The 14543-nt window shown below is 44.4% G+C and overlaps 1 protein-coding gene across 1 annotated transcript in view; it reads right to left on the bottom strand.

The window, feature by feature from the left end:
- ROR2 (ROR family WNT receptor 2) overlaps positions 1-13836 on the bottom strand; it is a 150212-nt gene extending 136376 nt beyond the window's left edge. The window contains exon 1 of the mRNA XM_031610497.2: positions 13395-13836. Within this exon, the coding sequence (XP_031466357.2) occupies positions 13395-13467 (73 nt within the window). The 5' untranslated portion in view covers positions 13468-13836. The remainder of the gene's footprint in view (positions 1-13394) is intronic.
- Positions 13837-14543: the final 707 nt, after the last annotated feature.

Raw genomic sequence — 14543 nt, 5'->3', positions numbered from 1 at the left:
GTTGCCTACAAGGAAAGAAGATACTTTTCAAAATGTATTCACTTCAGACTTCAAGGAGATGTTTCAAAACTTGCAAAAATCCTGTAGTGCAGCTACAAGTGGTAGAAGAACTATACTACTAACTCTAATGGGAAGTAATGCATTAGAACTACAACCAATGATATGGATCCACCGTGCCTGTATGCTTGTCTACAGAGATCACTCCTTGGAATGGGCTATGCTGGCTCTGTGTGATTCTGCCTAGAAGGACAGATAATGTGACCTCTCAAATGCCTCCTAATCCTTTTTTCCACTAATGATACCATTACAGAAGCTCTTGAGTCTTAAACACACTTAAAGTATTTCTTCAGAGCCTAGTGCTCCAGCACTAAGGATTGTTTTTTTTTTTCCTGTTTATTTCTATAAATCGTAAATCATGTGTCAATTATCAAAACTAACAAAGATGACACTCAAGGTATTTCACTGATCATTAAGGACTTGTCTGCAGGAAGAAGTTACTATACCTAGTTTACTCTGTGGTTGCTTTCTAATAACAACCTCTCTGGAACAGTGAGTGTTCAGTAAATGTGAGATAATGTTTGCCACATTCTGTAACATTGAAAATGGGCTGTAAATTTACATCCTCCCGTTTTGCAGTATTTTCCTGTGTAAACATATGCATTTCCCAAGTCTCAGTATTAAAACTGTGTTTAACTTTAGCTTTAAACTATGGATTGTGAAAGAGGTAGTACCATTTGAAATCTGCTTTCCTAATTCTACATGCTGTTGTTTTTCACTGGCATGATCCTACTCAAAGCTTCCTCTACATTCAGCATACCCTTAAATAACACATTGAGAAAAATGTGCCTTTCTCTGAAAAGCAATGTTATTCAAAACATCTAGATATAAAATTTGCAAGTATTTTTTCTCTTCTGCTCTGAAGCCCCAATATCACGGGCTCTATTACATAGGAAGAAACAAATTTCTGAATCCTACTTCTAAACAGACATCAACAGAAAAAAATAAATGGGAGATCAGTTCTAGAAAAACAGGCTGAATAACTGTCTATAATTTCAAATATTAATATCCAAATTCACTGAGTCTGCAGAACCAAACTGAAAGAACAGTTCACCCTCTTGAGATATTCATTAACTACCACTTCTGGTCTGGCTGAAATTTATTTTCTTTAATCAATTTGCTGTATTAAATTGCTTCCAGGCAGAGCAAGGAAGTATGGTTATTTTTAAAATTAAAACAACAGCAGATATATTTTCCTCATGTAGGCTTGGTTCAGATCCTACCCAAGCTTGTAATTTTATCTACATAATACAACCTTCCCCGTTGTAAGGGATTCTGGTCTATCATGAAAGGAGTTGCCATCAACCACCAATGTAATGACAGAATATTTTAAAGCAATTTTTAATGTCTATGGTCACCCATCAGTTACTGGTTTTCCAGAGTATTTCAAATGATTTTTATTCCTATTGCCAGTAAAAAAAATTCTTACGTGAACATAATTCTCTGGTTTATCTGTCACAATCTCTCTTCTGTTGTTTTTTTTTTTCCAACTTTTTCTATAAAGTTTCAAGTTCTTGATAAAGGTTTATATTTAGCCACAGAAAGACAACAAACCAAAGAATCATAGAACCATGAAGTCACAGAATCACAGAATGGCCTGGACAGAAAAGGACCTTTAAAGATTATCTAGTTTCAACCCCCCTCCCATGGGCAGGGTCAACCAACCACCAGACCAGGCTGCCCAGATCCACATCCAGCCTGGCCTTGAATGCATCCAGGGATGAGGCATCCACAAGCTCCTCGGGCAACCTGTTCCAGTGTGTCACCATACTCTGTGTGAAAAACTTCCTCCCAGTATCTACCCTAAACCTCCCCTGCCTCAGTTTAAAACCATTCCCTCTTGTCATGTCACTATCAACCTTTGTGAACAGTCATTCCCCTCCTGTTTATACATGCTCCCTTCAGGTACTGGAAAGCCACAATGAGGTCTCCCTGGAGCCTTCTCTTCCACAAGGTAAACAAGCCCAGTTCCCTCAACCTTTCCTCATAGGAGAGGTGCTTCAGCCCTCTTATCATCTTAGTGGCCCTCCTCTGGACCCGCTCTAAGATCTCCACATCTTTCCTGTACTGGGGGCTCCATGCCTGGATGTATTACTCCAGATGGGGCCTCACAAGTGCTGAGTAGACGGGGACAATCACCTCCCTCTCCCTACTGGCCACCCCTTTTTAATGCAGCCAGAACACAGGCCTTCTGGGCTGCAAGAGCACACTGCTGGCTCATGTCCAGCTTCTCATCCCCATGACCCCCAGATCCTTCCCTGCAGATATGCTTTCAAGGAGACCTTCCCCCAGTTTGTATGAACACCTGGGATTGCCCCGGCCCAAGTAAAACACCTTGCACTTGGCCTTACTACGTTCACATCTCATTAGGTTGACATGGGCTCACTTCTCCAGCCTGTCCAGGTCCCTCTCAATGGCTTCCAGCACATCAACTGCACTGCTCAGCTTGGAGTTGTCTGCAAACTTGCTGAGGGTGCACTGGTTTGCATAATTATGTCACAGATAAAAGATGCTGAAGAGCACTGATCCCAAGACCTACCTTTGGGGGACACCACTTTTTGAGCAGCCACTACCCAGACATAGAAACATCAATCACAAGCCTCTGGCTGCATCAAACCAGCCAACCAGTTCTGAGTCCGTCAAACAGTCCATCCATCAAATATATACCTCTCCAATTTAGAGAAAAGGATGTGGTGAAGAACCATGTCAAAGGCTTTGCAAAAATCCAAGTAAATGACATCCATCACCCTTTCCCTGTCTACTGATGCCATCACTCCAGCATAGAAGGCCACCAGACTGGTCAGGTACAATCTGCCCTTGGTGAAGCCATGCTGCCTGTCTCAGATCACCTCTTTGTCTCATACGTGTCTTAACATGGTATCCAGGAGGATCTGCTCCATGAGCTTTCCAGGCACAGAGCTGCGGCTCATCAGCCTGTAGTTCCCCGGGTCATCCTTTCTCCCTTTCTTAAAAATGGGAGAAATGTTTCCCTTTTTCCAGTCACTGGGGATTTCATCCGATAGCCATGGTTTTTCAAATATGATGGAGAGCGGCTCAGCAACCACATCAGCCATCTCTCTCAGAACCCTGGTATGCATATCACCTGGCCCCATGGACTTATGTACATGAGGAGGTTTCACGAGGAGCTCTCAGACTTGTTCCTCTTTTACAGTAGGACAGAATCTGCTCCTCTCACCCTCATCTAGAGGTCCTTGAAGACAAAAGAGGCCTGATCACCAGTGAAGACAGGCAAAGTACTCACTGAGTATCTCAGCTTTTTCTGTATCTGAGGAAGCCAGTTCTCCATCCTCATATATCAGAGGGGGAACACTCTCCTTGGTCTGTATCCTCCTGCCTACCTACCTAACTGTAGAACCCCTTTTTGCTATTTTTCACATCCCTTGCCAAGTTCAGCTCCATCTGTGCCTTGGCTTTGATCTTATCTCTGCACATATGGACAACACCCCTGTATTCTCCTCAGGCTACTCAACCCTGCCTCCACTTCTTGTAAATTTCTCACTTTTCCTTCAGTTTAAGCTGCAGGTCCTTGCTCAGTCATTCTGGTCAGCTGCTTCCTCTGCTCGATTTCTTCTGCTGGGAAACGGAAAGCTCTTGTGCTGTCAGAAGCACCTTATAGAGTTGCCAGCTCTGTTCTATTCCTATGCTCCTAAGGACAGTTTCCTAGGGGATCCCATCCAGCAGCTGGAAGTTCCCTTGAGTAGCTGGAAGTTTGCTCTCCCGAAGTTCAGGGTCCTAACTCTGCTTTTTTGCGAGGCCTGCATTCCTCAAGAGCACAAACTCCACCAGGGCATGGACACTGTGGCCCTCAGGCTGCCTTCAGTCTTAACCTCTCTAATGCTCTCCTCCTCATTGGCTAGCACAAGGTCTAGTAAGGCTTTACCTTGGGTCAGTCCATCTAATACCTGGACCAGAAAGTTATCCTCAACAGACTCCAGTAACCTCCCACCATGCCACCATGCCACTATCCCAGCAGATATCCAAGTTGATGACAACCCCCATCAGGATGTGAGCCTGCAAGCACAACACTTCTTACAGCTGAAGCAAGAAGGCCTCCACAGGCCCCCCTGAACAGGTAGCTTGTAGTAAACCCCAACCACTAGATGTCCTTTACCATACTTATCCTTTATTTTAACCTCTAAGTAAGCTCTCAACCTGCTCATGGCTGTTTCTCAGACACAGCTCTTTGCAGCACCTTAACATAGGGCAACACCCCCACCCCTCCTACTCAGTCTATCCCTTCCAAAGAGAACCTGTAACCCTCAATCACAGTATTCCAGTTGTGAGATTTGCTCTGCCATTTTTCGGTGATAGCAATTAGGTCATATTTTTCCAGTTGCACCAGTTTCCAACTTCCCCTGGTTATTTCCCATGCTGTGCGCATTGGTATAGAGGCACTTCAGGTGGGCTACTGACCTCACTGCCATCTTGGAGGAGCCTCCCTAATAACTCTGGGACAAATCTGGGGCTTTCTCTCACTGCTTCCCAAGGTGACAGCATTCCCTTGCTCTTCTCTGTCACCTAGTACATTCCCTTCCCACATCATATCTGGTCTAAATCCCTACCAACCAGCCCAGACAGCTTGCACCCTAGCATATTCTTGGACCTTTTAGTCAGTCACATCCTACCTGATATCAGCACTCCCCATTTCTTAAAGCTGTGTCCCAAGTCATAGTGTCCAAATCCCCAAGTGCCACATCATCCTCAAAGCCATTCATGTGATCTGTCTGTCCTCCTCTTTCTTTTGTCAGTCTTCAACAAGAGGACAGAGAACACTACTGTTGCTCCCAGGACTTGGCGCTACCTCCCCAGAGCCCTGAAGTCCCTTTAGATCCCTCTAGAGCTTCTTTTGCCTACCTCATCATTGCTGATGTGAAAAACTAGTAATGGATAATAATCAGAGGGTCTAGCTAGGCAAGTGATTTTCCTAGTAACATCTCTCACCTGGGCCCCAGGAAGATAACACACCTCCCTATGGAATGGATCCAATGGCATATCGGGCCCTCAGAATTCCCCTCAGAAGGGAGTCCACTATCAATGATGTGGTGATACAGGGGGCAGTCTGACTTGTCCCGGGCAACTCCATCTAACTGCAGCAGCACCTAGATGCTTCAGATTCTTTTTTAACTTAGAATATTCAAAGAGTCTCATTTAAATTATAAGATAAAACTCCTTAGATGCACAGCCTTCATCTAGGTATATTGCCTTCACAAACTTTTAATTTTTTACATTTCACCTAATGTTAACTGCTGGTACAAAACTCAGCCTAAGAAAGGACTGCTGGAAATTCAACTGTTCAAATACAAAAAGAAATGAGAAAGAGTATTTGTGGTGCAAAGAACTAACTGACAACTAGTTAAACATTTGTTTGCAGACCAGACTTTCAAAGATGGTGAGATTTTTATTTAAACAACAGAGGTTAGGCTCAGCCCCACAGAATCTAATCTTAGATCACTATCACATATGAGAATATTGTGAAAGTGCCTCTTAAAATTTCTAGCCCACACAGTTAAAATTTTTGCATGTTGTCTTCTCTGTACCTAAGTGCACAGTCCTATGGCTGCATAAGCGATTCTGTGTGAGGGCTGCCCAGCACTCCCCTCCCACCACGCCACCTCCCTGTCCCCAGCCAGCACCTGTGGTCCTGGGACAGGAACCAGCCGGCTCAGACAACACTGTGATGGACTTCACAGGGTCAGGTTTTGAGCAGCCAGCTCTCTGACATCAAGTCTGGGTGATTTTATATTACCTGACAAGCACACCTCGAGGCAGGCACTTGTTTACTAAAAAAAAATGCTTCCTCCACATGTTAGTAAAACAGACAGCTCAACACTCACACAGAATCAGAACAAGATTGTTACTGCTTGAAATAAAAAAATACATTTTTATTTGGATTAGCTATCAAACATCTATTGGCTTAGCTTCCATTTGCCTCTTTAATTCTTTTCATTAAGAATAGGTAAACATTCATACAGAAACATGATAATTATGTCTAGCATCCTTATTTCTCTTTTCTGCCATGTCACGTTTCTAAATGAGAAACAACCACCACACTACGGTCACTTGTTGATTTATCTCTCAGATTATGTGCTCACATTATATATAGTATGTAATCTCAACAAGCTTTTTACACTGTATAACTTCCTTCTACAACTTTCCCATTATCAAGTGTGAAAATTTTATATGTCACCTGGACCTTCTAATTTTTCAAACTGCTTTTTTATGATTCTAACAGAAATTCATGAAATATGTTTTAAGGTAACTCAGCTGTTACAGTCAAGAGCGGTTGAGTAGCACCATATTTTCCTTCAATTTTTTGATCTTGCTCTACTCAGCTATATTTCTGGTATATGCAAATCCAAGCAAATCAGGTAAATGTTTCCAGAAGTGTTGTTCTTTGGCCTTTTCTTTTCAGAAATATCTTGTTCCTCTTGCACCAGACCTTCATTTGTTCTGCATCCAAAAGAACAAGCCAGGAAGATCTGACAACCTTCTCAACTGATCCAAGGAAATGCTGCTGTGACTCAGTCCTCCTGAGCCACCCATCCCTTGTGCCACACTGTTGATCACCTATACAACTGCACTCTACTGCAGCTCTCTCAGCTACACTTAATCCATCAGTAACATGTTATTTCTTCATGCACCTAAGCTCTGTTGAAATTCTGTAATTGATCAGGGTTAGTCAATGAAGCTGCACATTTAAGACCAAGTGTATGAAAAAATAGGCAGTAGCAACCAGCACAACAGCACACAATTAGCCTAACCATTAAATGAACGATTTCTAGAGACATCACAGCAAAGAAAGAAAATGATTAGTTCTGCAGATGTTTACAGGAGGTGCCAGTAAAGCATGAAGAAAGGAACGAGAAAAGCACTCGAGAGAGAGTTGTAAGCTAAATGGAGATTCATTTCTTCAACAGTTGGAAGATGCCGCTACTGCCACGGTTCCCATCCTTCTCCCAGATGCTTCACGAAATGCTCCTGACAGAGGCTACACAAGATGAAAAGGTGATCTCACCCTAAAATCCCAGAGTGGTCATCAGTGCCACAGAACTTACAACCTCATCTGGCCCACTGGTGGTATTTGCTTATGTGAGATTTCTGATTGATCAATTTCAAAACCAATCAGCTAAGCTTAGACCAAGTGATTTTGTGACATTGTCTGAAAGTGTCCCTAGGTGTCCCCCGCTGCTCTGATAGAAGAGCTTGAAAAGCATTAACATCCAGACGGAAGGAAATGAAGAATTGTGGATGGAGCTTGCTTCTTTTAGCAGTGCTGGTAGGTATGTATGGATGATGATTGCCCATATACAATAAAAAGTACAGCAATTACAGCTTGTTAAGAACACTGAAAGTGAGAGACTAAAGTCTTACAAATAACTGTTCACAACAAATAATTGCAAGATCTTACTGCAAACAACTGCCTGAGCACTCACTGCTCTGAGTTAACCCATTCATCCATCCGTGAATTTTGTTCTCCAGAAAAATCTGTTCCATCTCCCAGACACCCAAGCCCCCAAGATATCTACCTGTGCTGTTGTCAGTAAGGAGCAAATAGACTTCTGCACTTACGTAGCAGACAATCAGTCTCAGTTTATACTTGGGAGGAACTCCATGACTTCCTTTTTAGACTTAAAGATGATTAAATTACTTTTTCTTACATTTGATATAATTTAGAAGAAGAAAGCGTTTCTGTGCTTGACTAATACAAATCAAACTTTACTATTTGCAACACATTTTTTCCCAATAAGAAACATGGAAAAAACTCTTTCTGTCTATTCCTGTCAATTATTTGTCCTCCATCTTCTGCTCTACTACATCTACAACTATTACTCTCATATGTGCCTGCATTATCACTTTGCTAACGTATTAGTACTTCAATTGTTTAATTTATGATTCAACTGGCAGTTGTGTATGTTGTTTAGAAAAATAAAACTTCGTAATTTTGAAAGAACTAACAAAATTTATCCTCTCTCCATACAATGCGACAAGTCGTTCTACTTATATACACAGTACCATGAAAATAAATAAATAAACTTAGGGTATTAAACTACCAAAATCAAGGAAAAAACAGTTATGGAATCCACTTCATCTTGAAAATACTTAACAGATGAGCCGCTAAATGAACAGCCTTGAGCATCGTTGACGAAGACAAAGGGCAATAACCTGGAGTTACAGAGTAAAATGTTTATACTATCAGTAAAGGAAGCGTCCAAACAGAGCAACTCAAGGACAGAAATCTAAGTTTTACAGAGGTTTCACAGATGTGATGGCATACACAGGGATTCCTCTTTCAAGCAGAAAGAGATAAGTGTTCCTTGCTTCTCTTCATGTGTTTATGTCACCTGAAGAGGAATTATTCAATCTAAAAATATACTTTCATGCATGGCTCACATTTGAAGGTTACAGAGAGCTCAGTGATGACAACATACCTGTGGGGACTCAGTGTACACTGAGTTCCTGACTGGACTACTTAGCTTTTGAAACCAGCCAGGCACAATAGGGTCTGGAGCAGAACACCACTGATTTCACTTTGCATGTCCCACAAGCAGTACCACCACAAAATCTAAATCCGCCTGTTGCTCCACCAAAACCAACCTGAGGCAAACTGAAAAGGTCTTACCTGTTTTCATCACACTAGTTCTCTGCTTCTATCCATGCAGTCTTTCACTCCTGCAAAATCCTGTTAGCAGACCATCACAGCTTGCTGGTCGAACTAAATCAAGAGCTTCAGGTGCCCATGAAACCCTACCCTCACAGTCAAAATCACCACATGGGTATCAGCGATGTCAGCCTGCTCTGTTCTGGACTCAGAGAAAACTGATACACAAGCCCATGATCACTCTTTGAAGACCTTCTGCCAAATCAGTGATATATTGTTATCTTGCCTCTCTGACCAGCTACAGCACAGTACACCTCTCCACCATCACAGATGCACATCCACTGTGTTGATGCTGCAAACCCAGAAATGAAGACAAATTCCATTAGCAGGCAGCAGTGCAGCCTCTTCATTCCAGCAAGCAGTGCATAACGTAGGTGTGCACAACTGCTTAAACAGGAACATATAGCTAATTTTAAACTAACTCAAAAGAGTATATCTCTCTGGAAGGCACCCACACTGCTTCTCCAGCAGGCTGTGCAAACTGCTCCGTATCTGCACTACTGCCACAAGAGCCAGCAAAACCCATTGGAGGTTGGATACACCTACTTATCCCCATTACAATAATGGTGTATGTCAATACATATCTGCTGTGATTTCCCGTTCTCAATGAAATTTTAATACAGGTTTGTGTTCTTAAGCCTTTTGTCCCCCGCAAATTAAAAGACAAAGACATACTCTACAGCTAAAGCATCACATTGTTTTTCTGAAAGCTGTCTTTGCCCACCAGAAAAGTCACCTCATTTCAAAAAAGATCATCAACAAACATCGCCCAGAAAGATAAGTTGAAATCCTTTCCCAGAGCAGCTGAATAGGACAAATAGATACAAAGAGAAAAGGTTGGTTGTGGGTAAGGTCTAAAGATAAGATCAGAAAAAAGCATCCAGCATGTTGTCTGCAAATGAACATGTGTGTATGGCAAAGGCTTGGAAAAACAGAATACCAGAAGCTGCTATGGGGCATTGTTCACATCAAACCACTGAAATGTTTGGACAAAACCAAGAGGAAAGACAATCATTTAAGTTTTTCGTTTGTCCCAAACGGTTAATAGCAATGTTGCAGGAGTCTACAGTATGTGTAACAATAAAAAGCAGGATTAACAAACAATGCATCTTCTTTTAGTGCACCAAAATCCTGTCATTCCTCTTTCTTGAAGCTTTAACTACTTTGTAGTCACTAGATTAGAAGACTTGAGGACTTGCATACTTTCCAGACGTGCTGAGCCTAATGACAACTTCCTTTACAAAGCAACAGCCTCACAATGAATAAACAAACTTAAACAGAAAGCCATCCTTCGCACAGAGAACATAGTGACAGATGCTATAAATTAGACTGAATACTCTTCAAGTAGTACTACTTCTCTCTGAGCAACCACATAGCGCAACGCAGAGAATCTACGGAAAGATTTATGTATGAAAACCAAAGGGAGTTGTTTGTTTTTTGTTTTTGTTTTTTGTTTTTAAAAAGGCTTTGAAAAAAAAAAAAGAATTATCTGGGTCAAACATACAGTTAAAAATTTAAGATGACAACATTTGGTAGCTGACATTTATATTAAATATAAAACATGAATTTAAGGTATGAAAGTAAACTATAAGAAGGCCACAAGCTCACTACACAAAAATTCACGCAGCTATAAAAAAATAAATAATAGAGTATTTGTTACTCCATTTCAGTCTCATTCTCTTCTGCGAATGGGCTAAGGCCCATTGATTCCTAATTGGTGGTCAGATATATTCCCATTCCAATGACAGTTCTGGAATGAATTCTCACCTTACACAAAGTGCAGTGAGTTTAGAAAAAATCAGCTTTCCTGCAAACTGGAAGCTCGTTAATAGGATTAATTTGCCTGGTCAGCCAGGTCCTTTTCTCCCCACATCTTGCATTTCTATGCTATTTACAGCAGAAAAGAGATTGAGGAGAAAACAGCAATTCCTTTACAAATGCCTAACATTATCTAAAGAAGCTCAAGGGGAAAAGATATTCAGAGGCAACCTTTCACTCAAAGGATAAACTTCACCACTAAATTACTTAACAATTTAATGAACGCAAGAAAAAGCCCACTAAAAGTTTGACCTAAACACTGTCCATGCAGTCAATACCATTTACTAAAAGTGATACTAAGATTTCTTACGCTCAAAGCAGTATGTACTTCTACCAGGTGATCCAACTACACTTCCCAGAGCTGAATCTCCTTTATTAACATCAGGAGGGGGCTACAGCAGAATTCTACACAACTTTAAAGATTCATTTTACAGCTTTTTGTAGTAAGGCATTTAGAACCTTTCAGAATGAACTGATACTTCATTCATTTCTCCACTAACACTGTACCCTAAGAAATAAGACTTTTTTTCACTGCAATGTTAGGGAGAAGTTTACAAAACATGGCACTTGCAAAATCACAGCACAGTCTTATCATTTTGTTTTCATTCCCAGATTTTTGTTGACAGAATTTATGTATATGTTTTCAAACACAACGTTCAGTGTACTCTGCAAGCCATGTGAGCATTACCTTTGGGTTGGATAAACATCTTTTCCCTTTTAACAGTAAGGAGATGGAACAGTTAAAGTGAACCTCAGGTCATATTCCATAATGCACACCCACAGTTCCACCACACTGACACCCCTCTCTTCTGGTCCTGTTTCAAAGCCCGAGATAACATTTTCAAAAATAAACAATGAAATGAAACGTAAATTAACATAGTCTGTTTACTGTTGAGCAAACCTAATTAAGCAGAAGAAGACAGATAAGCAGCTGAAGTCCACGAGTATTTACTGTTGTCACTATGGGCTCTCGAACACATCGTAGAGGAGGGAAAAAAATAACAATTAAAAAATGTCCATGGCACATTCCCTCCCCTAAGCGGTGCCGCGTGGAGCTTCGCTGCGCGGCCCGCTGCCGGCCGCTCCCAGCGCAGCAGTCTCTCCGATGCGCGCACACCCGGGGACGGGGCGGCCCAACAAGCTGTGCGGGGCCCCGCAAATTGATGTTCCCCCTATCGTCCCTCCCAGAGGGGCAATAAAGGCCTCAGAAAAAAATTAAAAGCGATGGGATCCGACCCCAAACCTGCGAGAGGTAACGCGCTCCCCCTGGATCTCGAGCTTTCTGCTGACCCGCTCCCTTCAGGGCAATGCAACAAATGGCAAGACCTGGGACCCGGCTCTGAGCAACAGGAAATATCGGCATCTGTCACCTCCCGGGGGAAGGTAAATGGATTAGCGAGAGCAACAAAGGGAAGAAAAGCACTTTCAAACGTGCAATTGATTAACAAGTCCCCTCTAATCTGCAGCATCGCTGTTCCTCCTCAAAGACATCATCGCCCTCCTCTTGCACTTCGGTGCCGCTCTGCAGCGATCAGGAGAGCGCCCGGCCCCAGCCCGGCACGGAGAGGCACCCCCGCGCCACCTCCCGCGGTCCCCGGGAAGGGTTTGTGGGCAGTGTTGCGGGAGGGGAGGGGGGCAGCTCTCCAGAGAGCGGTGTTAAGGGAGATCAAAGAGCCGGTCCAACACCCCGACCTCCCCGCTGCATTTCACATTCCGGGGAAAATGAAAACGTTAAACCTCCACCCCCTTCGGCTCCGAAAGCGCCGCACGTCTGTAGCGTACATGGAAGGAGGGGGAAAAAAGTTGAGAGGAGAGGAGAAATGGAAAGGAAAGGAAATGAAAAATGGGGAAAAGGGAAGGAAAAAAGAAAAGAAAAGAAAAGAAAAGAAAAGAAAAGAAAAGAAAAGAAAAGAAAAGAAAAGAAAAGAAAAGAAAAGAAAAGAAAAGAAAAGAAAAGAAAAGAAAAGAAAAGAAAAGAAAAGAAAAGAAAAGAAAAGAAGTTATGCGGCGTCTTTCAAGGGAGCTCCTATGGTTCCCCGCTTCCCGAGGTCCCCGCACATCGCTGCGCTTCCTCGGCCGAACCAGCACCGACCCCACACCACCGTGGGGGCCGGGAAGCGGAATGCCTGAGGCGCGCTGCTCCGAAGCCCACGGGCGGACCCCCGGGTACTGTCGGGAACGGGACACTCCGGCGCTCAGAGGCCCGGAGCCTCCATCGTCTGAGTGGACGGCAGCGTCTCCTCGCCTCCTTTAATCCACATCACCCCCCCCGGTTCCCGGTGAGATTCTGGCAACACTCAACGGCCCGAATAATAACACATTATTATAACCGCTCCGAGGGGAAGGCTAGAGGGCGGGCGGAGGGAAGGAGGAGGTTCCACTCCTCGCTAACCCACCCTCGGCAATAACAAAACCCCGAACTTTTCCTTTGTTTTCTCCTTCTCTCCCCCTCCCACCGCCCGCCTCCAGCCGGCCCCGGTGCACGGCCCCAGTCGGGGCGCAGCACGGAACGAAGAGGGACTGCCGGGGCGCGCCCGGGAAGGTGCGGTGTCTGTGATCCTTCCCCTCTTGCCTGCCCTGCTGTTTGCAATAAATAAATAAATAAATATTTTTTAAAAAAGAAAAGAAAAAAAAAAGAAAAAAAGAGAAAAAAGAGGGAACGGAGAGAAAAGCAGTATTCAGCATCAGCTTGGGATGCTGGCGCTCCATCAGCCTCAAACGGGACGCACAACTTTCCTGAAAGAGAAAACAGCAGCTCCCGCCTCCCTTCTCCCCCTGAATCCCTCCGAAAGCGACGGCAGCAGCCTCCATTCCCGCGTCCCCGACGGTCATCCCTTACCTGCGGCGCGGAGGCGCAGGAGCACTGCGGCGGCCAGCAGGGCCAGGAGACGCAGAGCAACCGCAGGGACCATTCTGCGATCAGTGCCGGTGCCTGCGGGCGAAGCGGCGCGGCGTAGTGCGGTGAGGAACGATGCGGTGCGGCGAGGAGCGGTGCGGTTGGCCCCGGCTCCCCAGGCGGGGAGGTGCGCCGTATGCTGCCGGCCTGGCACCGCCACCCCAGCTCGGTTCTCCTGCTAACGGACTCTCCCTGACTGGGGGGCGGGGGAAACCGCACTCCTTTCCCCTCCTCCTCCTCCGCCTTCCCCAGCATCCCAACGTCACCGGGGACAAATCCGACACAGGGGAGGGAAGGGGAGGGGAGAGGCGCCGAGGGGTGGCGGCCCGGCGCTCCGGCACCCTCTGCTGGGGGAGCACCTCCGCGGTAGCGGCTGGAGGGATGGGCTCCCCGGAGGCGGCGCGGCCCTCGACTCGCGAGGAGTCTCCAGCCAGAAAATTAACCTGGGGAGGTAGGAGGAACGCGGCTGACAGCAGCGCTGCGCTTCCGGACGGCCGCCTTCCCCTCGCTGCAAAAGCCAACGCCTTTCTGCATCCGAGGGAAAGGCCCCACGACGGCCGCGGCGGGAACGCGGACCTGGCACCCCTGTCTGAGGCCGCCGCTGCTCTGTTGAGGCGTCCGAAGTGCTTGTGCTTCCTGCTTGTGGGCAGAAAGCTATTCTGCTCCGAGAAAAGCTTCCAGACGCCTCAGCCGTGCTTTGTTACCAGAAATAAGGACACTGTGATTGTGACTCAAGTGTGCTTTTGAAATCCCTTTTAGTTTATATTTTTGCAGCTCAAAGAAATCAGTGCACTAAGATAGTACAGAACCACTAATAGGCACTAGCTGACGGTGCCACAAACTTAAACAGTGGACACCTTTCAGTTTGCCATATTTTTAAAGCTATAATTGAATTGGAAGACTTCAGAAATACAGCATTCCCACCACTTTAGACTTTGATTCTAAGGATTTGATGATTAACAATGCTGAATATATACAAAACTATTTTGATGCCTTTCCCAAGTCAAGCTTTAAATTTACACTAACTTAAGAGTTATTCACTTAAATTACATCATATTTACTTATTACAAACACAGGCTACAAAACAGTCTT

Source organism: Phasianus colchicus, chromosome Z (genome assembly GCF_987193195.1).
Source record: "Phasianus colchicus chromosome Z, bPhaCol1.hap1.1, whole genome shotgun sequence".
Taxonomy (NCBI): domain Eukaryota; kingdom Metazoa; phylum Chordata; class Aves; order Galliformes; family Phasianidae; genus Phasianus; species Phasianus colchicus.
Note: the sequence above shows the minus strand (reverse complement) of the source record. Positions and strands in the feature narration are given on the sequence as shown.